Below are 26,963 nucleotides of genomic sequence, written 5' to 3'. Positions count from 1 at the left end.
TCGTTGTAGGTTCGTCGTTACTTAGACTCTTCTTCGGATCAAACGCAGCGAGAACGATGTTACAGGTACTTTTGCAACGTCGATTGTATTGTTGATAAGATCGACGAGATGGTAAACTCGAGTACGAATGCGGTGAGAATCGTTCGCTGTTGTATCCTGAATCGGTGAATCCTCGATTTCTCAACGGACACGTGTCATCCTTTGTCGAAGATCCTGGCCGTGGAATCGTAAACGAACCAGATGGTTGACCTCTTGGTGGTGGCGTCGATGTGAACAATATATTACCACGTTGAAAACCATAAGAATTTGGTGGGATCATAGCACCCATCGATTGAGTAGTCGATGTAGATGTCGTTGATGGAGTATTAGGACTAGGTTGACTAGTGTTCCAACGATATATCATTCGTACACCATTGGAATCAGTCATTGTTGTTGACGAACTACCTACCGGCGATTGTCTAGAATCCGAAGTGGTTTGTGCACCGCCATGACGAATCGTAACTTCTGCTCTAACCAACCAAGGCGGTGCTGTTTGTGAGCCAACATTGTCCGATCGTTCTCGATCGTCCTCATCTTTTTTAACTCCGTACATTCTCCTCCACCTCCACCTTCTCCTTCTCCTCCACCTCCTCCACCTCCTCCTATCGTTCTCTTCTTCAACCTCTTCCAGGCTGTCATCCACCGCAGGACATCGTCGTCGTTTATCGAAGAACTTACGGTTACGATAGGCCGGCAACGATTTTTTCGACCTTTCGAGATTCCCTTAACTTCAAGGTTTCTCCTTTCTGAGAACGTTGCTCTTCTCTTCATGGATTTGACGATTGTACTATTCCACGCGAAATTGGGGGGAAATACAACGTATCACAGTCAAGAGAATCCTTTTGCTATTTCAATGTCGATCATGCAATCGTAGTGAGAAGGAAACGTGGAACAGGGTGGTTTCTCTTTGTATTTATATTTTATATATATAAAAGAAAAATCACTCACAATGCCATTCGTATAAGGAAGTGGAAAATTTCCAAGATATTGCGCTTCTACGATATCTATTTTCGGATTAACAGTTGCTCTCGGTATGTCGGTTACTGTTTGTTGTATATCGGTTATTTCGTATCGTTATTACGAAATATTCTTCTTCTTCTTCGTTCTTGCAATAAGCAAAGAATACGTCGGAAGGTCGCGATTGGCCCGACCGACAATTATTTGTTGGCCCAAGAACGATTTTCCGAAATTTCTTCGCGTATAGCTTCTCGAGATAGTAATCTTACGATCGGTTATAATATCTTTCTTTTTTTCTTTCTCCTTCTCTTTCTATCTTTTCCTTTCTCGTGGAATCTCTCCAAAAGTTTCTCTCAAAGTAAAATTCTATTAAATTTACAACAACAAAGGGAGATTGACAAAGCGACGACACGACGTATAATTAGCACGATATAAATTTGGAACGACTTGTGTCGGGCCCATGAATATATATCTCGAATCGTACGATCGTTTGGTCTCTTTATTTTCTATTGGAGTACTTTCTGGACTATTCTCGTGTAAATATCACAGACACGAACGTACATACATTCTTTTTATCGTCCTCTCTTTCTCTTTTTCTACATATCTCTCTCTCTCTTTCTCTCTCTTTCTCTCTCTCTCTCTCTCTCGAATTATCTTTTTCTTTTCCTTAACTGAATATTTTCCTGGACGTTTTTCCTGGACGTAACGATTTGGAAGAGTATAACAAAAATGGCCTGTTCAGTCTTTCAGTTCCAAACGAGAGTTTCTCTCTCTGTCTCTCTCTTTCTCTTCCTCTCTATTCCTCTTTCTGCGGAGCTAATCGCAGCGTACAAAGCCGGCCGGATGCAAGAGTCAGTCTTCGGATTGAGGTCAAACAGAGTCCGCGGCTTTCGATTATCCAAGCTTGAAGGGGACGATATCTCGCGATATTATATTATATCTTCTGTGAACGATATAACTCTTCCACGAATTATTCCTTCCCGGACGATCGTTGCACATGTCGTTCTCGTTTATCGCGTTACTCCGGTACGACTACTGGATTGAGCCAGTTCTCTCCTCGAAAGATGGTAACTAAGCGCGACCCGAAAAGGCGTCACGGGAAAAGAAGCGGGGCAGGGGGAGAGAGGGACGAGGAGAAAGAGGAGGAGGAGGAGGAGGATGAAGGGGATAGGAGGGAGATTTCAGAGGATTTGCCCGTGCTATTTTGAGAAAGAGAGAACCGACTTATAGTACACCGCGCCCCTTAACTTCCACGTCGTCGTCGTCGTCGTCTTCATCTTTTCGTTGTCTTCGTTTTCGTCTTCGTCTTCGTCTTCGTCTTTGTCTTCGTCGAGTCAACGACGAACTATCGCGAGATATGTACTTCTCTGTTCTATCGAATTCGATTTCGCGTGAGTCCAAAATCGTTCGAGAGGTTTCATTCGTTACTACGAAGTGTTGTATATCGAGTAACGTATATGATCCAACAAAGATCCAAGTTAGTCCGAGTATGAACGTGTACGAAAAAGAAAAAAGATAACTGGATTATGGGTAACTGGGGACTCTGAGGGATAACGAACCCGAGTCGTTAAATTTCGAGTGTGGTACTTGAATCGATCGAGTTTGGTTAAGAGAACCCACCCCTCACCTCACTCCACTCCACTCCTCGTAAAAATCATACTTTAGTAGCTTTTTTGGTTTTATTTATTATGAGATTAGGTAGTGGGACCTATCAAGTCCCAGTATGTATTCTTTTTTTTTTTTTATTTTTTTGTTCAATTACGATGATACTTCTGTTCTAAGCCGTTAATTCGAGGGATTAACAAATCCGAATTAATGTACTTGGATTAAATCCAATTTAAATGTCTGAATAATTCGACTAAACGTAGAATATCATTCGAATAATATTAGTATATATGAACGGATTCGATTTATTATTACAACTGTTGTAATTTCGTATTTAAATGACATTTTTATAACTTTAATAACTGTTAACAATTTATTCGAATTAAATCTGACTCATTAGATGGATTAAATCTAATTTTAATATAGGAATAAATCGACCTATTACCTGGATTAAATCCAATTTTAATATTTGAATAACTCGGCTAACTACGCGTACGAAGTTATACCCGACCATTAATAATTATCTCTCAACACAATTAACGGATTCGATTCACTAATAACGCACGTATCCCAGTTTTCGAAATTAATAGCGCATGGGATTTAAACTTAGATCTCCTTATTTTCCATGTAACTAAGTTTCAACCAACCAAGTTACCACTCAAAGCCTCATTGAATTTATTCTTTCGTAGTCCTTTCATTATCACTTTTATTTATTTGCTCAGTATTTTTATTAATTAATCGTAAGTATTTTGGAAAATAAATGATCAGTGAAAATAATTAAGTGTTAGCGTGATACTGATCACTTATATTACGTATTGATATTTTATTATAAATATTGATTAAAAATATTTAAAATATTAATCCAATAAATAGCAGCTTTTTACCACAACAACCTGGCGTACATATAATTTCTAAATTTCGACAAATTCTGACGATACATCATCGAATTTTTTTTTAACGATTCATTTGATTTAACGATCAATACCGACTTATGACGTAGCTCGATTTAACTCGAATAATTATTAACAATTTATTTGATTAAATTCGTCTTATAAAATACGAATTAACATTCAATTTCAATATTTTCAAATAACTCCTCTCGATAATTCAGTTATCCAACTATCACTATACGTATGTCAACACAATTAACAGATTCGATTCGCTAAAAACAGGTGCATCCCAATTTCAAAATTATTGGCGTACGAAAAAATAGGTCATGGATAGATTAGAATTTGAACATAAAATCCTTGAATTTCAACCGCAATGTTACCAATCTAGATACTTACAACCCTATATAGTCAATTTCTTAAGTAGCTAAATTCAATATGGCATATTATAAGAACAAATGTAAACGAAGCGATAAATGACGCACCATTGACGTTGCGTGCACGGTGTATCAACACATCGTTTTTCTTCTTCGATTTTTAGCGTCGTCTACGAACCTTCCAAACATTAAACTATTTTTCATCAAAATTATTCGAAAACGTTCGGACAAATTGTCATCGATGTCGCTCTATTTTTATTTTCGTCAAAAATAATCTTCTCTCCTATTATCCTAAATTTCGCGATATTTTCTAATTTCACAAATATCAATCTCATCGATCATAACGTTTTAAGATAAAGTATTCCACACGTATAGGTTCTACGATACATTTTTCATTTTTCGTATTGTCACGACGATGCAGTAACGCCACGATGAGTTACGTTGACGTACGACAAAGTACCGTGCATCACCGTACGTCACGCTCGTCGTTCGTCTCGCATCGTGTCCTAATTTTCACGTTAGCTTATTTTATTATACCAAATTTAACCAAATAAATTGTAAACGATCTTTTAAATATCATAATAGTACGAAAGGAACTTATTGATGAATTTAGCGATCATGTTCACATCCGTTCGAATGTATGTAATCGATAGTTCCTCTTTGATATTCTCTATCTTTTGTATATACGTATATAACAAAAGGCTTTTCATCGAACCTCACGTATATATACACAAGCTTCTAATTTCCTTCTCGCGTATATATTTCTACGTATATATGTATCTATATATCTATCTGCAATATGTATATATGTATTATGTATACCCGCATATGGATGATTGAAAATACAGAAGACAGGGAAATAATACCTACCTCTGTTAAAGCCTTCTTATCAGCAACTTTGGCACTTTGCAGAAGACGTATTACGTTCTTTGCACCTTCCACAACGGCTGCTTCGATTCTCAGCCGATGCCGCAACTCTTCAACGCGTTCCTCCAAAGCAAGTTCCAGACTGGGCTCGTACCTATCTACAAAAACGAAACAGTCGTTGAGTTTACGTTGTTGACATATAAACCACAACATATAGTTTCGCTTCGAATCAATAACATAATATAATATAATAGAAAATAATATGTAACATGTGTTAACATGTTAACATAAACAATATAATTTTGTATTTTATATTCAAAGTTAGTTTCAGCTGTAATTTAAATAACTTATATTTTATTATTATTACACACATATATACACTATATATATATAAAACTATTGTATAACATATAAATAAAATTTAATAATTATAATCAAATATAATAATTGTATTATGATATAATATATATTGTATGTATTATTATAATACTGTTTATATATAATTATTATACTTTTTATATATAATTTACGTTAAATGAGAAAAAGTTGTATGTATATATGCGTGCATTCGTTTAATACATACTTATTTTAAACAAGCATTTTATTGAGGAGAAATTCAAAATCTTTCATTAAGACGAATGGAAATAGTTAATACTAATGAAAATTCCATTAATTGACAATTAACAAACAATATAAAAAACTGATTATCCTTCCATTGAAAAAAAAAAAAATTTTCTTTTACTTAAAATATATAAAAAATATTCTATATTAAATAATAAAAATTGTTGTGTAATACTATAAGATATTTTTAATATTTACTTTAATTTTTTTATATTTGTAATTTATAAAACTATTAAAATATTATAAAATAGATATATAAAAAAGTATTGAATGCCAGATATATAAGATATTATATTAAATAATAATAATTATAATGTGTGCTAAATATCTATTAAAAATAAATAAACAATTGAAAGATAAAAAAATATATATATACACACATATATCATATGATATTAATTAATACCTTTGTTACCAGCTGTTTCACCATTCGGAGGTGGCGCGTCGCCACGAGCGTGTTGTTGCTGGCGCGCCTGTCGCACCTTCATTATGCGCATGCGTAGGAACTCAATTTTAGCGCGGGAATCGTCAAGCATCTGCTGAGCTTCTTGAAGTAATTTCTTGTCTCTGTGCCCACTCGTCAAACTTTGTATCATATTTTCTGCGCCCTGTTTTACCTACAAGGATAATAAAAAAAAAAAAACAACATTTTTTAAGTAAATAAATAAATTGATTGATTGATTAATTAATTAGGATATCTATAAAACTCTGAAATAATAGATATTTAAATAAATAAAAAAAAAAGAAAAGAAAAATAAATATGTTTACATATATATTATTAAACGAAGTAAAACACTGGCATATAAAATTATTCGTAAAAATGAATTCTTCCATGAAATGAGGTTTTATGCGTGATGATAATAATGACGATGATAATAATGATAATGATCATGATCGATATGCTCTAATTGACTTAGACGGAAATAATTTTCTACATAGAGAAGAGGTATCATGTTTCTTCTAACAACTTTTTTAAACGCGCGAAAAGAGGAAAATGATATCGAAGAGGTGCGTATCTTTAGAATTCATTTCTACAACTTGTCATCTACATGATAAAAATGAAAAAAAAAAAGAAAAGAAACAAAAAATTATATCGTTTGTACATCGCAGAATATCTCTCTTTCTCTTTCTCTCTCTCTCTCTCTCTCTTTTTCTCTCTACGTAAATATAATTAATTATTAATTAATATGAAAAATCACAGACCTTTTTAACCAAACGTTTCGCCATTTTCATTGTTCTTCTGTCAAAGGCTGCCACGTTACTATGCCTTTTACCAAATATTTCTATGTATTCTCTCTAATGCTATCATCCTAACAACTAAACCTATTAGCTCGGTCGAATACGTGGTGACGCAGGGTGAATCCGTCTTTACATTTCTATAGTGTAACAGACAACTAAGCAGCACACAACGCTTTAAAAATTCGTTGACGTAGGTGAGAGTTGGCTGAATGCCATTCGATCGATACTTCGTACCATCCTAATTCGCTGACAAAGTCAATCATGACTTATCGATTCTCATTAACGTTTACATAGACGATATTAAAAACATCAACTCTGTTTTTCCGATGAACTTAATTTTATATATATATATATATATATATATATATATATATATATATTACTGTCTTATTTTTTTTTGTTTTATTTTTATTTTATCTTCACTCGACAAAATAATTAATCTTATATAGCGACGATTAAGAAGACTGTGAGTATCATGCATCATCGTGCTGATTTATTTCAACAGCTTCGTGACGCAACTAGAGGCTATCATTAGCAGACAAAAAAAAATGTCAACGCTGACTCATACCTAACGCAGAAGCAAGGAAAATCAATTAGGACGACCGTCATTGAGTTGACCCAAAGGAATTCACGCTGAGATTACGAGATGTCTTATCAAAATTTGTGTACCAATAAATTATAAGATATATATATATATATATATATATATATATATATATATATACCGGGTGTCCGTCCATAGATATTCGAGAATAAATATTTTCAAACTGGTTATAGTTGAAACAAAAATTTTATTGATAAAAATTTCCACCGATCTTCGAGTCAACTTCAAATTGCATGTAAACAATTTTTTTTTTATTCACTCGTGACCTTTTCGAGTTATGAAAGTCAATATAATTCTGCCTTTTTTTTTCTTTTTCCTTTTTTTTTTTTTTTTTTTTTAATGAACGCCTATAATTTCTTTCGCACGTTTGTATAAATAGTGGCGATCGTTCGCAATAAAATTCGAAAGATCGTATTTAATGAAAATTTGTCTACTGTGTATCGTTTATGAGATACTCACGACGTTTTAATTATTGAAGTAATCGCTTCGTTCTATATTACGATTTCACAAACAATCCTCAGACTAGATAATATTTTGAAGTCGATTACGTCGAAAAGAATCATTGATCTTCAACACGTCAAAATATACGATTGATTGATCAGTAAATAGTATTATTCGTATAGTATGTAATATGAATTGCAATAGTGTGAATACAGTTAGTCAATCATTAAGAATGCTGATTATTTCGTAAACGCATATTTTTTCTTTCGTTTTTCAGTGAATATGATTTTGATTATAAACGATTGCTGTTATAAGTATTCATTAAAAAACAGAAAGAAAAGAAAAAGAAAAGAAAAAGTTATATTGACCTGTATAACTCGACAAAATTACGAGTAAAAAAAATATTTTTATATGCACTTTGTAGCTGATTCATAATCTTACAAAATATACATCCTGTATATATATATATATATATATATATACACACACACAAATCTTTTTATATTATTTGCTTCAAAATATGTAAACATTTCTTTCTTTTTTTTTTATTATCATTATTTTTTCATACGTATCAACCATATGTAAATATTTAAATAAAAGAAAAAAATATATATAATAAAATAATAATAATAAAAATAATTTCGTTACCTTCAATTCGATGTTAAGCTGCTTTTCCAAGGATAAAAGTCGAAGATCCGTGAATAGACCTTCCTGACTCGGTGACGAAGGCCCCATTGGTGACAGAGGTGTGTCTGAAATAAAAATAGTCATTGTACCATAACGGAAACGAATATCTAGTAATGAAATTCTTTTATGGCTATGCCCTACCCTAACCCCCATAGAACTCGAGCGATCAACGTTAAACATCTTTATCGTGTGTTTCTCATGACTTCGGTATAAAATTAATGGAACTTTTTATGATAGACCATTATTTAAATGTTCTAATCAAACATCGTTAAAATTAATCTAAAATGTCTTCGAAAAAGTATAATTGGATTTTTAAAATCAATTAGAAACTTTTGACCTACTTTGCACAACACAAGATATATTTACCGAATATTCTTACAAAATGATAGTTTTAATAAATAATTTTCATAGAATAAATAAAATTAGAATATTTTGTTTTTATGACAGTGATGAGATTAGAAACTTAAACTTCGAAACGAAATTTCTAAATTGTTGAAAATTTTAGAATTCTCGAGAAATATTGTCTAAAAAAATGTTTAGCATTATTATATATTTACATTAAATATTTATGTATTATTATATACTTATTTTTATTTATTTATTTTTTATTTATTTATATTTACTTTTTATTATTATTTTCAAATGAAACGTTACGAAATAAGTAGGGTAGAATTTCGATTTATGTTAGTTCACTTTTATTCAGACGAATTTTTTAAATTATTACAAATCTTTAAAATGCGAATCTCATTTTTATTTTTCAAATAGAATATCATAATTTAAATACATATTTTAAATAATATATTTATTATTATATTTTTTATATATTATATATATATATAAATATTATATGAATATATCATAAATTATTGAAACATAATTTAGACAAACATTGGAATCATTTTTATTTTAAAAAAGTTACATTATCTTAATCACGAATTATCAAATAATAAAAAATACAAATAAAAGAACAAAAAATATATGTGTATCTTTTTGATTATACATCTATTGTGTAACACGAAATATATCTTCCGTATTATAGATCGATCTATTGTAATCTGCTTGAAATGTCTTCGGTAATGGCGCTTAATCGATTTCATCGGCACCAATTCCTAATAAATACTATCTCCAGCGATATTTCAATTCTGACAGAACAATCGAGATTTTCTATTTTTCGTCGTACAGTTTAAAACGAATTTTTCATTGGGATTAAAATATCATGGCATGGTGCAACATAACATTAGATTTATCAAACCAATCGAAATTATTGGTTTACACAGTCTTCATAAAAATTATTATTTAAAAATTTTATCGTAAGTTCTTTCAAAGCATTATAACCTTTACTATTATATACCTTACAGGTGTGTGTGTGTGTGTGTGTGTAATTTTATACACACATATATATACATATATATGTGTGTAATTTTATGTATTGATATATATATTGATATAAATAAATAAATAAATAAATAAATAAATAAATAAATAAATAAATAAATAAATAAATAAGCGTATGCGTGCAATCAATTCTTTTATATAAATTAATTCTTTTATTCAAATTCTTATTTTTATTTTCTTCTATTTTTTATAAGATACATATAAGATACATCTCAATGAAATATATCGAGATATAATTGCCGATAGTTCTAACTTTAACACATTCACTGTACCAACTCTATCGTTTGGCTAACAAATATTGACATATAAAATGTTAGAAAACAATAGTTGATATCACTATTATATATTCTGTGACGATATTTCCAGTTACTTTTTAAGTCGTGCAACGATAACGGTACTTACACACGGCTTACTGATGAGTTGCAAGTTGCGCAATGCAGCTTTCTTCAATTCCGCGCACATTTATTACTTCGCAATTGGCTGGTTAGATATTTCCATTTATTGCGAATAAAAACAAAAACAGGAAGAAAATGATTTGGAATTTAAAAAAGAAAAAAGATAGGAATATCTGCTAGGGAAAGGTCACATAGAAAAAAAGGTCATACAAAAGAAAAAGAGGGGAAATATACATCGATCGTTGTTACATGGCACGAAAATTAATTGCCAAAAAATGTGTACTTAATTAATTGCAACGATGAATTAAAACGAAACTGCTCTAATAATAAAAAATAAAAAATTATTCCTCTAGAATTCTACGTACAAACTTATTTTCAGAGTTCTTAATACGTAAACAATTGTCTCCATAAATAACTATAATTATCTTCAATATATAGCGGGAGTTCAAGGTTGAGTGACTATAGTCACTATTGTACACGTACAAAAAGTACGTTCACAGAGAGTTTTCAGTGTTGGATAACTATAGTCACGTTTAATACATACGTTTACAGCAAGTTCGAATATACTTCAACCTTGGATGACTATAGTTCTCTTCAGTATAGTACGAGCGTTCCACAGCGAACGTTCAACGTTGAGTGACTATAATCATCTTCAATATAGTACGAGAGTTCTACGTTTAATAAATAACGATAATTTAATATTCAATGATTGTATAGTCACTCTTAATACACAGTCAACGTTCAACGTTGACTGACTATAGTGTTACAGTGAACGTTCAACTTCGAGTGCATATAGTCATCTTTAATATTAAAATTGGTTGATTATAGTCAATCTTAATAAACAGTCAACATCCAACGTTGACTGACTATAGTGTTACAGTGAACGTTCAACTTCGAATGCATATAGTCATCTTTAATATAAATGTTAGTTGATTATAGTCAATCTTAATACATAGTCAACATCCAACGTTGACTGACTATAATGTTACGGTGAACGTTCAACTTCGAGTGAATATAGTCACCTTTTAGTAGATACGTGTACAGCGAACAGTTCAAGATTAAATGACTATAATCATCTTTGGTATAGTACGAAGATTTATCTTCGTTTTTCGGTGACTATAATCACTTAGAGTATAAAACAAACGTTCCATAGTCAGCTTTAAAATAAGGAAATAATTAAATTCGTCGATAGTGAAATCAACGCGAATGTTCCCGAGGCCCAGTTCCCGCGTATTCATCAGAAACAGGCAGAACGTGACGAAGTTCTGGCTTCGAGACTCCCACGCATTCTGACACCTGTCTACTACAACAGGGAATAAAGAGAGAAAAATAATTTGAAAAGAAACTATTCATCTCTTTGTTTCTCTTCGCCCTTTTGTAGTTAAACCGTTAGCAACGAATTTCTCACTGGTTTGTTTTCATCTCTCGGATTCGCGATAACGTTTGTCCCGTCTAGTTAAATTCTTTTAACGTTGAAACAGATGAAGAAAGACGCAGAGAAAGGCTAAAGTTCAGATCTCTCACGTATCTCGATATAACGTTCGCGAAAATAACTTCTTGGAAGATTGAAATTTCTCTCTTCTTATATTTCTAATATTTATATATATATATATATACATACATATAGGATGTTTACGAGCTAACCATAGTATTTGAAATATCTCCGTTGCTTTTGACGACGAATACGATACGACGAAGTGTTATAAGAAGAAAAAAAAAATTTTTTTCGTTCGAAAACTGGTAATATTCCAATTAATAAGAGACTTTTTTCAACGTCATCTTTCTCTTGAGATTTTCAAGGTCTTCGATGTACATATGTTCTTTTCTTCAAAACGTATGGATATATTTTTATATTACCATAAACAATAATATTTTATATTAACAGCTTATAATTAAAGACGAAATCAACGATTAGTTATCAATTAGTTTATAACGGTAATTGTGTATCATTTAATATTATATTTAATTAATCGTTTTATTATTTATGTATTGTACATATTGTAAAAAAAAAATAAATGATTAATATAATCCTTTCATCGATCTAAACGAAACACCACGTATTTATAATCTTTTGCATACGTCGAACTTTTTTCCTTAAAATTCGTACAAAATTCGTTAAAAAAAAAAAAGAAAGAAAGAAAAAATAAATAAACAAATAAATAAAATACAAAGAAAGATATTTAAAAAATCTATTAGTCCTTGTGAATCTAACGATATCTTTTCCCGACATTTCTTTTTTTTTCTTTTTCTTTTTTTTTTTTACTATCATCGAAAACAACAACAGAAATATTTACAATGCTCGATTTACATTAAACGTCCAATATAATCTTTTTACTCTTTGATCTTTGTCCTTGATGACTCAAATAAAAACAAAAAGAAAAATAAAGAAAGAAAAAACGTTGTAATCTATTTACCATAAAAACTATATCATCGAAAAGATAACACTTATTATTCCGAAAAATAATTCCTTTAATCTCGGACAAGTAATTTCATTCATCCTCGAAACGATCGATCGATTCTCTCGATAATTCTCGAATCGGCAGAATAACAAATACGAATATCGTCGATCAAAGAGAAGACAATGAAAAGATAAATCTAGTGGAAGTACGAGTAGTCGATTACATAATAAGGCGTCGATAAGACGAGAAGAATCGAATTGAATCGAATCGAATCGAATCGACTCGACTCGAATCGACTCGAATCGAATCGAATTGAAACGAATCGAAACGAATCGAAACGAATCGAATGGAATGGAATCGAATGAAATCGAATCGTTTCGAACGAAGGTGATTCTGATACGACGGAATGGAGGCTGATTTATGCGAATAAAATATAAAGAAAGAAGCGTTTCGAAAGATCGGCTATATAAAAGTCGGTATAGTGTAAGGGCCACGTTTCAGGATATCCGGTTCTGAGAGCACACAGACCGGTTGCTGAGTCTAATAACCGAGTGAACCGTTTTACATACTTTTACAGGTGTGTATATATATATATATATATATATATATATATATAATATATATATATAAATATATATACGTATGTATGTATGTATGTATGTATATGTACGTATGTATGTATGTATGTATGTATATGTACGTAATTATGTATATAAAAATATCTGTATCGATCTATTAATATAACTATGCACATAATTACGTCTATATATGTAAATGTATATATGTGTATACGTGTGTGTACAAGTGTATTTTTAAATACGAATATTTATATAGATATAGAACAAGTAGTTATTATATACGTATTTATACGAAATTATATTTACGTATATACGTAAGTAAGTACGCACTAATTAAAAAAATGTATTCCGTTATAAAACATATAGATCTGTATCATCACGACGGATCCGATATAAATCGTCTTCCTGATGATCGAACTTTATTATACGTTATGAACGAAACATTCGTTTGCAGCTTGGATAAAGGAACATTGAAAATTTTCTTATACGCAATGCGTTAACGAGGGTAACACGCAACTAGATGCATGAATAAAATGAATAAAATGCTTTTCGGAATAAAGTGTGTCATAACAACTAAGCACTCCGTATAATTCTACGACATGAACCGACAGAAAGAAAGAGAGAAAGAGAGAGAGAAAGAGAGAGAGAGAGAAGCAATTGCAGTCATTCGTTGAAGCAATCAATTCTCATCCTTTGCGTAATGATGCTGCAGCGACTCGTTTGTCTTCCTTATATAAAGAGATCGTTTAAAGTTGTCGACTACTAAAAGTATTTAATATATTTCATTAGTTAGTTTATATTTATATTCGTCAGAATATTTATATATATATTTTTTTTTATTTATTATTATATAAGTATATAATAATATATAAATGTTTACGTAGCGTGGGATTGAATACTACTAAGAATATTTAATATGTTTCATTAGTTAGTTTATATTTATATTCGTCAGAATATTTATATATATATATTTTTTATTTATTATTATATAAATATATAATGATATATAAATGATTACATAGCGTGGGATTGAATAGAATAATTTTTTTGGTAATAATGTTTTTTATTTTATTAATTAGAGATTATGATTGTACTTGGTTGTTGTTGATAATATGTCATTTTGGTTTAAAACGATACGATTTTTAATGAAAAAGTTGTAAATATAAAAAAAAAAGAAGTGAGAAAAGAAACTGCACGAATAATTAAGAGAACGTATATAACATATATTTTATATCGTTTATTTTATTAATTAGATTAATGTAATATGTGGTTATTCTTATAATTGATTACATTTTACTTTCTCTCTCTTTCTCTCTCTCTCTTTCTTTCTTTTACTATATTTATAATAAAAGTTGTATGTTATTTTGATAATTAATTACATATATATAACATATTATAAATGTTGTTAAATATTATGTCTACTAATTTTGAAACACTAGCTAATATTGATTATTATTCTATTTCAGCTAATGGTCACGATAATAATTTACATGTACATTATTAATAAATAAATAAAATATTTTTTTAATCGTAGTCTTACTATATTATTTTTATTAACGCAAATGAAATATAAAAATTGATTCATTACTTTTAAAAGTTTTTTTGATTCATTGATTTTAAAATAAAAAATGAACAGAAAATAACTTTTAATTTACATATTTGCAATGATGATTTCAATGATCATAGCAATAATGATTTCAAAAAAAAAATCGATAATCCATTATTTCTAGGAATACACGAAAAATACAAATGATTCATTCTTGTATTTTTTAATTCACCTATTTGCAGTGATGATTTTTATGATCGTAAAGATAATAATTTCATTAATAATATATAAAAAGAGATCTTTGAAATCTCTCATTTAAACGAGTACATAAGAAATACATTCGATTAACTATTACATATTTACTTTATTTAATTTTAAAATAAACAAAAGAAAATAACTAATAATTTTTAATGCACTAAATCACGATGATGATTTCTATGATCGTAACGACAGTGATTTCATTAATATATAAAAAAAAAAATAATTAAATATCCCATTTTCATGGATTAAAGTAATGATTTTAACGAGAAAAGATTCTCTTACTCGGTAAATAAATATTCAGAAATCTTCAGAAATTTGCACGACCAGAAAAGCCAATTTTAAACGAAAGCAGACAAAGAACTTCCGATTACGCGTTATTATTACCGTGTACTGGTGGTACCACATCATTACAGTACGCTCGCTAATTAACCAGAAAGCGCCATTGTAGTTTGGCCTCTGACTCGCAAACGTTAAAGTTATGAAGGTACATCTCGAAGGTAGTTACTCGAAACTATACGTCTATAATCACGCACGTACACCTGCGGCCATAAATGGCGTATTGTGTAAAGGTCACTTCTCTATTCGATCAAATTTTCCTTATTGGGTATTTATTTTATGGTTTCGATCTTATTTCACAAGAAAACGTATCAATAAATATTTTAACAGACAATAATTTCAATACCTATTACAAAAGTGTGACTAATCAATTATACGTCGAAATGATTACATGGATTTATTTATCACAATTGTTCTTTTTTCTTTCGTTGTAAGAATATTTATATACTCCTGTTATATTTATCTTCAATATTTATATATTTTGAAATAAGTATTATATTTTATTGGAAGACAATTATTTGTAAGATAGAATTTGTTTATTATAAATTATTATATAGAGTTTCCTTTTCTTTTTTGTTTTTTTAATGTTTATGTATCATTAGGTAAGAATTTTATCAGAATTATTATTCATAAGTCTGTTATAAAAATGAAAAAATACAAATTTATTATATATCTGCATTGAATTCGATTAAATATTTCTAAGATTAATAATTTAATTTCAAGATTTGTATTATCTTATAGATTGATTTAAATAGACAAATAGGATAGAAATGTTTCATTTATTAATTTCATATATTATATTAAAATTTATATTCATATTAAATTTATATTTCTTAGGAAATAATATTTTTCATTCTGCATTATAATATTATAACTTCATTATTAATGATTTTTAATTTATGGAATAATATATTTTAAGAAACTAATATCTTCTCTCATTTTACCATTAAAATTAATACTTAGAATTATAACAAAAAGAAAGAAAAAAAAAAGAATAAAAATTATAAATTTTATTTTTTGTGTAATCAATTTCACCTATGGCTGAACTAATTCCATGTATGTTTATTCGTGTCACTATAGTTACTCGTAAATAACGAAAACTAAAAAGTAATATGTTACAGGATCATTAGTTTTGAACATTAAAAATACATTGTATGAAATTATCGTAGAATAATAAATAATTGATTGTAGGAACCTCTTAACTCGAGTGAATCTCTATAGACTTCATTATTTAGAAATAACTGCCATCATTGGTTTATTGCTTTCTTTCAAAGAGATATCAATCATTGCCTTGTCATATCTTTATAGCTACATAAAAACCTTACTGACACATATTGATATTCTTCAGTATAGATTAGTATCAAAGAAGTGACATATAATAAGAGAGAGAAAATTTATAGATGTAACACGTATATAGTTAAAAAAAAAAATAAATAAATAAATAAATAAGAAAAAGAAGAAAACAAAATTAACCGAATAGAGAGGAATCTTCCATAATGAGGACTTAATGATGAATCCAAATTAAAATTCTCGTTTTTTTTTTTTTTATAATATATATTCACAAATTTATTTTTAATCGAATTTAAATGAAATATTTAATGGTAAAATCATAATAATTGAGATTTAAATTGAATTTAACTTTTATACGATTATAAAGGTTATTATACATTTAATTGATTATACATTTCATTGAATTTATCTTGACGTTTTAATTGGAAATATTTATTTAAATTAACAAATAGTAAATCTTGATAATTTTTCTGATCTTAAAATTTTAATAGTTTGGATTAAAAAACTAGTAAATTTTTTATAACTTTTTTTCTGTATTCTTTTTATTATTGGTTTATTTGATTAATGTATTGATAATATTATATTATTTAGTTTATAGTATTATTTACGAATCAATCCAATAAAAAATCAACGAAACTACAGATAAAAAAATGTCATTGAATTCTTTTATAAGAGCCTAAACCACAAAAACCGTCTAAAACTTTCCTATCCGGAAAGAATCGTAGCCACTTCCATCAAATTTTCTAGTTTTCAGGATAAATTCGATGATTATCGTTGGATAGAGACCAAATCTGTCGAAGATTTTTTTTAATAAAATATACTATTGTTACATTCATATGAAAATATTAAATAATACGAATTTCAAAATTGTTTATAGATAAAAATAGATAAATAAAAAATGATTATCATCGAAAAGAAATCAGACCTATCAAAATGTTTGAATAAAAATTACTATCGTTATATTTATATGAATGATAATATTTTTTATTAACGCAATCCTATAAAAAGTATTAAATTAAAATTAAATAAACAAAAAAATCTCACATTTAATTTTATATATATATATATATATATATATATATATATATATATATATATATATATATATAGAGAGAGAGAGAGAGAGAGAGAGAGAGAGAGAGAAAGAGAGAGAGATTGAGAAATATATAAGAATAAAATATAAAAGAATATAAAAGAATTATCAATACATATGCCAATAAATACTATACATATAATATACATAAAATATTATACCTACAACATATATATATATATATCCCACAACCCTAAGAACATCTCGAAAATATCAAAATCCGAAATACTACCCAAGAATTTTCAAAAACTTCTCAAAAGAATAATCTGACGAACGATTATCAAGAGCTCAGTAGTAACCAGATTCTCCGGATGATGATGGTTACTGCTGCGTTCCACGCCTATGCGTTGCAGCAGACACGTGCATCGGTCGGGAGGGACGAGACGAGGACGGTGCATGTGCGCCGTACACAGGCCATGCCCGAATAAGGCGAAGCTGCGGAGTGAGACGGAACTCAGGGAACGCGTTCGAAAGAGCAAAAGAGAGAAAGAGAAAGAGAAAGATAAAGATAAAGAGAGGGAGAAAGACAGAAAGAGAAAAAGAGAGAGAGAGAGATAAAAAGAAAGAAAGAGATAGATAGAAAGAAAAGGAAAGAGTAAACAAAAGTAAAAAAAAAAGAAAAAGAAAAAAGAAATGAAGAAAAAAGAAAAAAGAAAGAAGAGATACACTTAAAGGAGAATATATCGGCAAGGGAGAAACGTAACGAGGATATCGTCTGGAATCCGTTTCAAACTCGAATTCAGAGTCGCGCTAGTTGCTTTTCATGGAACAATAGAGTGAAAACGGCACGAAAGAGGAGATAGAGGTTGTGGTGAGAGGTGGAGGTGGATGTGGATGTAGAGTTGAAGATGGAGGAGTGTTGAGGAGGTTAGGATGGAGAAGGTATGAGGGGTGGAAGGGGGAGAGGAGGAGGGTTTAACTATAGCGCCGTGGGACAATACGCACATCGAGAAGTCCGTAAAACCGTGCCATTAGCGCAACGCGGGAACACGTGCCCCATTATATTCTACGTTCCATAGAGACCGCCATGACGCCATGGGACAAAGACTTTCCTTGTTTTCGACTTCTCTCTCTCTCTCTTTCTCTCTCTCTCTTTCTCTTTTTTACTCTTTTTCTTTTTATCTTCATTCCTCGCCCTTTTTCCGCCTATACCCTGTCCTGGATATAGGACCTGGTTTGCTGGTGCCTAGTTTTAGAACGAACGAACGAACGAATGAGCGCACGCGACACGATCAATGGAATTATTGATGCAAGTATGTATATAAGCTGAGTTACTCGAAAAAGAGAGAGAGAGGGAGAGAAGGAGAGAGAATAAGAGGGAAACTAAAGAGGAGACGACTCTTCGTTTTCGTCCATTTGCGTATAAGAGGGAAACTAAAGAGGAGACGACTCTTCGTTTTCGTCCATTTGCGTCTCCTCATCTTCTCTTTCGTTCGCCAATTTTGTCGGTTCAACGACTCTACACTATATATTGCGAGAGAGAGAGAGAGAGAGAGAGAGAGAGAGAGAGGAGAGGGCGCATGCGCGATTCTCTAAGCGCGGTTTATTTCGAATCTTTGTGAGTCACCGTTTTTAAAGATACTCCGATATTCTGTTTTTAATATTAGATTCACGTTGTCTGTGGTATTTTTTTTTTTTTTTGGACGAAGTACGTTTATTCTACGAAGAACGCAGATAGTTCTTATTTCAACTTTCTATAAAGTTATTTAAAATTATGTTCAGTTAAAAGCTTGTATAAGTTAGAAGATAATATAAGGGAGGGGTCATTAGTATCTAAGTGATTTTTTTTTTAAATCGATTACTTCTTTTCGAGATTTTTTAGGAGAATTTGATCCTTTTTTTCTCTTTTTTTTTTGAAAAAGATTTTAAGAAAGCTTCTAGACTTGTAATTTTATATTATTATTAATGAATAATATACACACATGCGCGCGCGTATTTTAATATTTTATTATTATTTGATAATTTTATTGTTAATATCATTCGTTAATATATTCACACATACACATACGAATATATTATATTATAAAATATAAATAGAATATATATATAAATTAACAAAATAAATTAATATGAAATATATATTTCAATTTACGAATATATATATATATATATATATATATATATATATATATTTGATTTTATTAATATTAACCAATAATACTAATAATGAAAATAATTTAATAATATTAAAACATAAAATATCAGAACATTCGAATCGTATATCACATTTATAACAAAATATCCCAATTTAATCCTCACATAAAACACAATACATCATCCTTGTATAAAAATCAATACTTAATCAATGTCACAGAACACAAAAATTATCGAATTATCGAATTAGAACTACTTCAATTTTACTTTCAAAATATTCTCAACTTCTTTTCTCTTCTCTTTTTAATCTCCCTCCTCTCTCTCTCTCTCTCTTTTTTCTTTCATAGATAGAAATAATGATTATAACGAGCACGTCGTTCGCTCAACGACGCGCGATAAATCGAAGGCCGACGCTTCCTCTCTCCATTCATAAGTTTTCCTGCATCACGGACGCTCCTTCCCCACGGCAACGTAATTCATTACAGACAGGCGTTCATAAACCGTGACCGGAGGGAGCTAATACTCCTCCTACGTCGTACGTTAACTCACCTAAGAACTCGATATTGTTCTTGTCGCGAATAGGGATGCGAGTAGGTACTTATTACCGAACTAATTAAAATAATTAACATAGCTTGGGAGTCAAACCGATCCAAGAGGTTAGAAATTTATTCAAAAGGAATATGCTTTGTAAAGTGCTTACGAAGGCCGTCTTATCACTTTACATATTTAACATCACTGATAATTTATTATTATTATTATTATTATTATTATTATTATTATTATTATTATTATTATTATTATTATTATTATTATTATTATTATTATTATTATTATTATTATTATTATTATTATTATTATTATTATTATTATTATTATTATTATTATTATTATTATTATTATTATTATTATTATTATTATTATTATTATTATTATTATTATTATTATTATTATTATTATTATTATTATTATTATTATTATTATTATTATTATTATTATTATTATTATTATTATTATTATTATTATTATTATTATTATTATTATTATTATTATTATTATTATTATTATTATTATTATTATTATTATTATTATTATTATTATTATTATTATTATTATTATTATTATTATTATTATTATTATTATTATTATTATTATTATTATTATTATTATTATTATTATTATTATTATTATTATTATTATTATTATTATTATTATTATTATTATTATTATTATTATTATTATTATTATTATTATTATTATTATTATTATTATTATTATTATTATTATTATTATTATTATTATTATTATTATTATTATTATTATTATTATTATTATTATTATTATTATTATTATTATTATTATTATTATTATTATTATTATTATTATTATTATTATTATTATTATTATTATTATTATTATTATTATTATTATTATTATTATTATTATTATTATTATTATTATTATTATTATTATTATTATTATTATTATTATTATTATTATTATTATTATTATTATTATTATTATTATTATTATTATTATTATTATTATTATTATTATTATTATTATTATTATTATTATTATTATTATTATTATTATTATTATTATTATTATTATTATTATTATTATTATTATTATTATTATTATTATTATTATTATTATTATTATTATTATTATTATTATTATTATTATTATTATTATTATTATTATTATTATTATTATTATTATTATTATTATTATTATTATTATTATTATTATTATTATTATTATTATTATTATTATTATTATTATTATTATTATTATTATTATTATTATTATTATTATTATTATTATTATTATTATTATTATTATTATTATTATTATTATTATTATTATTATTATTATTATTATTATTATTATTATTATTATTATTATTATTATTATTATTATTATTATTATTATTATTATTATTATTATTATTATTATTATTATTATTATTATTATTATTATTATTATTATTATTATTATTATTATTATTATTATTATTATTATTATTATTATTATTATTATTATTATTATTATTATTATTATTATTATTATTATTATTATTATTATTATTATTATTATTATTATTATTATTATTATTATTATTATTATTATTATTATTATTATTATTATTATTATTATTATTATTATTATTATTATTATTATTATTATTATTATTATTATTATTATTATTATTATTATTATTATTATTATTATTATTATTATTATTATTATTATTATTATTATTATTATTATTATTATTATTATTATTATTATTATTATTATTATTATTATTATTATTATTATTATTATTATTATTATTATTATTATTATTATTATTATTATTATTATTATTATTATTATTATTATTATTATTATTATTATTATTATTATTATTATTATTATTATTATTATTATTATTATTATTATTATTATTATTATTATTATTATTATTATTATTATTATTATTATTATTATTATTATTATTATTATTATTATTATTATTATTATTATTATTATTATTATTATTATTATTATTATTATTATTATTATTATTATTATTATTATTATTATTATTATTATTATTATTATTATTATTATTATTATTATTATTATTATTATTATTATTATTATTATTATTATTATTATTATTATTATTATTATTATTATTATTATTATTATTATTATTATTATTATTATGTATATACGATACTATATACGTTTCGAAAAATAAATTATTTTAAGTCGAATAATCGATTTGATATAATCCAAGCAACAATATGAACTCTGGTTTATATTAATAAATCTGATTCACTGATTATATGTGTGTGTATTTTCTTTTTAATAAATCATTTAATAATATTAATAAGTAATTTAATAATAATAATAATAATAATAATAATTTGTATCTATGTATTTATATATAGTATGTTTGTATAGCAAGTGTATTTATAAAATATATAAAATAATAATTTATATGTGGTATTAGGTTGTGAAAAATAAATTATTATAAATTGAATAATGAATGTAGAATAATCCAAGTAACAATATAAACTATGATTTATATCAACAAATCATTTAATATTGTATTTTTTAATAAATTATTTAATATTTAATAAATAATTTAATAATATATAAGCATATATAAATAGTGCGCTGTTTATTTCAATGTGAATATGCTTGTAAAACGTTTTCGAAGGCCATCCTGTCGATTTACATTTTAACATCACCGATAAGTTATTCGTGGTACTTGTTATATTTTTTAAAATTAATTACTATAAGTCGAATAATAAATTTTGGATAATACAATGTAACAGTATACAATTTGATTTATATTAACAAATCATCTAATTTTATATATATATATAAATAATTTAATATATATATATATATATATATATATATATATATATATATATAGCGTGCTATTTACTTCAATGCGAATATGCTTGTAAAATATTTCCGAAGGCCATCTTGTCGATTTACATGTTAACATAAACGATAAATTATGCGTGGTACTTATTACATTTTCTAAAATTAATCTCTATAATAATAAATTTCGAATAACACAAGTAAAAGCGTATAATAAATTTCTGAGTAATACAAGTAAAAACATTACGTATGATTTATTAATAAATCATTTGATAATATTAATAAGTAATTTAATAATAATTAGTAATATGCTAATCGACGATCTAAGAATTGTTATCAATCATCTTTATTTTTAATATAAATTGAAAATTTGAAATTAAATTGAAATTAAATTGAAACTTTCAATATAAGAGTGATATTATTTATTTATTTTTAATGTATATACGTTAATTATTGTTATTTCTGAATATTACTAATCAATTTAATTGTCGTGGCTTAATATATTAACTTTGATGATGTTAATCGATGAATAATGATAATATTACAAATCTTATTAATTAATTCAATAATCTTCATTGATTTCAAACATAATATTAATTAATGTTACAACAATATAAACAAAATAAAAACTATTCGACTTTCTTGACAATCCATAGAATATATCATTAATTGTAATGAGTATTTAATTAACAAACATAATGTTTGATAAAAATTCAATCGTACGATTAAATGAATGAAAACAACATAAACAAAACGATAATTGTTTGTCACGATATTTACAACATTTTAACTTTCTTTTCTTGTTTTTTTTAGAATTTTCGTAAAAAAAATTTAGCATTTTTATCCAATTAATAATTTATCAAAAGCAATGTCAGAACCAACGTTGTACATCGCATATATACTATCGATTTAATTTTTATATAATCATGCAGTTATTATTATACACTTCTACACACATATACGCATGCACGTACACACACAATACACATGCACGCACTATACTCTATACAATAAGAAATACAAAATTATCATAAAAGAATGAACGTGTTAACCAAACGCTTACGTCAACGAGATGTGTCACATAAAGACCATAAGTCATCCTATTATAGATATCCACTATCGTACAAAACACGGATATTAACATAACTGCACTGCCAATACGATTGAAAAACTATGGATCACTAATATTCGATTTTATCTTATATAGTCGTTCTTGTTAATTAAAAATAAAAAATTGTGACTATGTCACTACTCTAGTCAATTATAAAGAATGATTCTAAAGAGCAAGATAAAACACTCTTCCATAATCCATGATATTCTATAAGACATACACACACACGCGCGCGCGCGCGTATGTATGTATGTATGTATGTATGTATGTATGTATGTATGTATGTATGTATATGTATGTATTCCGTTCTAAGCGATTAGGTAAGACTAGAAATAGATAGAGATGAAGATAGAGATAGAGATAGAGATAGAAAGAGATAGAACAATTCGCGACGTGACCGAATAAAGAAAACATTCTTTTTACCGCAAAACGTGAGCAAGGTGTCAATTTACATAAATTACGGCAAAAGTGTTATCGAGAAGGTTTCACATAAAATACGAAGCACGAAAGCCCTGCACATACACACAGAAAGAAAGAGAGAGAGTGTCTCATTTTGAACTATCTTTGAAACTTCCATTAATAATATAAATTATATATATATATATGTGTGTATATAAATTTATATTATATATGTATATATATATATATATATATATATATATACACGCGCACATAGAATGTCTCATTTTGAACTATCTTTAAAACGTTCATTAAGACGTCGTAATGAAATATCGATAAAAAAGTTACATTATGGATGCTCGTTCGATTCGTATCGGTATCATCCCACAACTTTCGTTAAAGTTGAAACATAGATTACCATAAAAAGAGAGAGAGAGAGAGAAAAAAAATCAAACATTATTATGATTTACGTATCTCAAAAATGCAAACGCTTTCGATAAAATAAACAAAATACAATTTAATTACATTTCTCTCGCGATGTTTAACATTTATTTATAAAATCAATAAGATCGATAAGTTCATAATGGAACACCCTGTATATATATGTCGATCCAAACACACACACATTATAGACGTATATATTATTTGCATCGACATATATAGACTCGATATCGAATGGTTATCGACGTTTAAATTATTAGCAACAGGGAGCCACCGTTTTACGCCAATCGAATAAATTGCTTCGAACGTATATTAACTTACACATTATAAAAATACAACATGAAACAAAAAAAATTGTTATCGACTGACAGACTCCTGCATTACTCGGACAACTTTCTTCAAACTTTAGTCTCACGCTCGTGCCATATTCTTTTCCCTGAGGGCTTATGCGAATCGGTTTATTGCGAGGTTACGATCCGTATAATACTTCTTTTCGTTTATAGTATACACATACACACACGCGCGCGCACGTATAATACAGATTTATATAACAGAACGTAAAAATTCTAGCACTTTATGTACAGGGTGAATCAAAAGTTCCTACGTGTGATATCGAAATGAAATTATTATTCTTTTTCGAGACTTATTTTCCTCTTTTACTTTTCAGATTTATTTGTATCTTTTACTTTTTCAAATCGTTAAATTATAAGCGTAGAAAGCTTTTTTTCTTTTTTAAAAACTCGCCTAAAAACTTTTACTATCACCTTGTATAATGTGATATACTGAGTGTCTCAGTTAATCAGTTGAATATTGAAAATATTTGTAATTGGATTATGCGAAAAAAATTGTTTCATATAGTTTTTATTAATATTTGAATTAACCTTTCTCGAGATTTCGAGATCATCGATTTTTCTTTTTCTTTTTTATAAATGAAACTATATTTTTATTTGTCATAGTAATGGAAGTTATAAAATGATAAATTCGATGATATAATATTTGTTGTTGTATAGTTGTAATAAATTATTGTTATAGTTTAAATTTGTATAGTATAGTAGTAAATTATATTACAGTGTAATTGTTTTTATGGTTTTAATTGTTTTTATATACAGAGTGACTATAAATTAAGAGATCAATTGAATATTTTGTTTAATATAGGAACGATAGAAAAGAATATTTATTAAGAAAAATTTCATAATCTCATATATCAAATATTTTAACATTACGAAATAAAACTCACCCTCCTCCAACCGAAAGTTTAATAATTATTTAGTTTTTCTTATGGAACACCTTGTATTTTTTTAACTAATTAGATATTTTAGTCAACTATCTTAGTGAAATCGAAATACGAGCGATAATTGTAAAGGCTATTGATTCAAATGATACTTGACGTTTTAAAAAATGTACGAAGAAGTATGATTACAAAATGTCGATTGTGCGTACAAAAGAAAATGGCGGACACTTTGTAAACATTTATTGAATTAATTAACCTATTATCATTACTTTTTTATTGTCATTACAAATTAATTGTAATTAATTAAATCACAATTAACACAATAAAGTGTTAATTAAACTTATCGTAAGATCGTTTTGTATGTTTCTTCCATTTTTTTCAATAGCTTTTAAAATAGTTTACATTTGAAAATATGCATTATTGATGCATGCTAATATTTTATTAATTATTAATTTTAAACAAATGTTGAATAATTTTTTGTTAAGATAACCGATGAAAATACGATATCTAATTAAAAAAATACATGGTGTTCCATAAAAAAAAAATTAAAAATCAAGCTTCTAGTTTAATCCGAAATACGTGATTGTTTCGTACTCTTCAAATATTTTTCACATGAAATTATGAAATTTTTCTTGACACACACATACACACACACACATTTTTCTATTTCTTCTAAAACA

The 26,963-nt window shown here is 26.9% G+C and overlaps 1 protein-coding gene across 5 annotated transcripts in view; it reads right to left on the bottom strand.

The window, feature by feature from the left end:
* LOC127071063 (serine/threonine-protein kinase N) overlaps positions 1-26,963 on the bottom strand; it is a 72,027-nt gene that overhangs the window by 9,400 nt on the left and 35,664 nt on the right. For 4 of the 5 annotated variants that reach the window (XM_051009901.1, XM_051009900.1, XM_051009902.1 and 1 more), the window contains exons 4-6: positions 8,286-8,389; positions 5,760-5,970; positions 4,736-4,890 (exon numbers count right to left, since the gene is read on the bottom strand). In XM_051009901.1, coding sequence (XP_050865858.1) covers positions 4,736-4,890; positions 5,760-5,970; positions 8,286-8,389 — 470 coding nt within the window. Of the gene's footprint in view, positions 1-4,735; positions 4,891-5,759; positions 5,971-6,556; positions 6,834-8,285; positions 8,390-26,963 lie in introns of those variants that run through there. The other variant, XM_051009903.1, reaches the window with a different exon arrangement.

Source organism: Vespula vulgaris, chromosome 20, assembly GCF_905475345.1.
Source record: "Vespula vulgaris chromosome 20, iyVesVulg1.1, whole genome shotgun sequence".
In the NCBI taxonomy this organism is placed as follows: domain Eukaryota; kingdom Metazoa; phylum Arthropoda; class Insecta; order Hymenoptera; family Vespidae; genus Vespula; species Vespula vulgaris.
The sequence above is the reverse complement of the archived record's forward strand: the minus strand, read 5'-3'. Positions and strand labels throughout refer to the sequence as shown.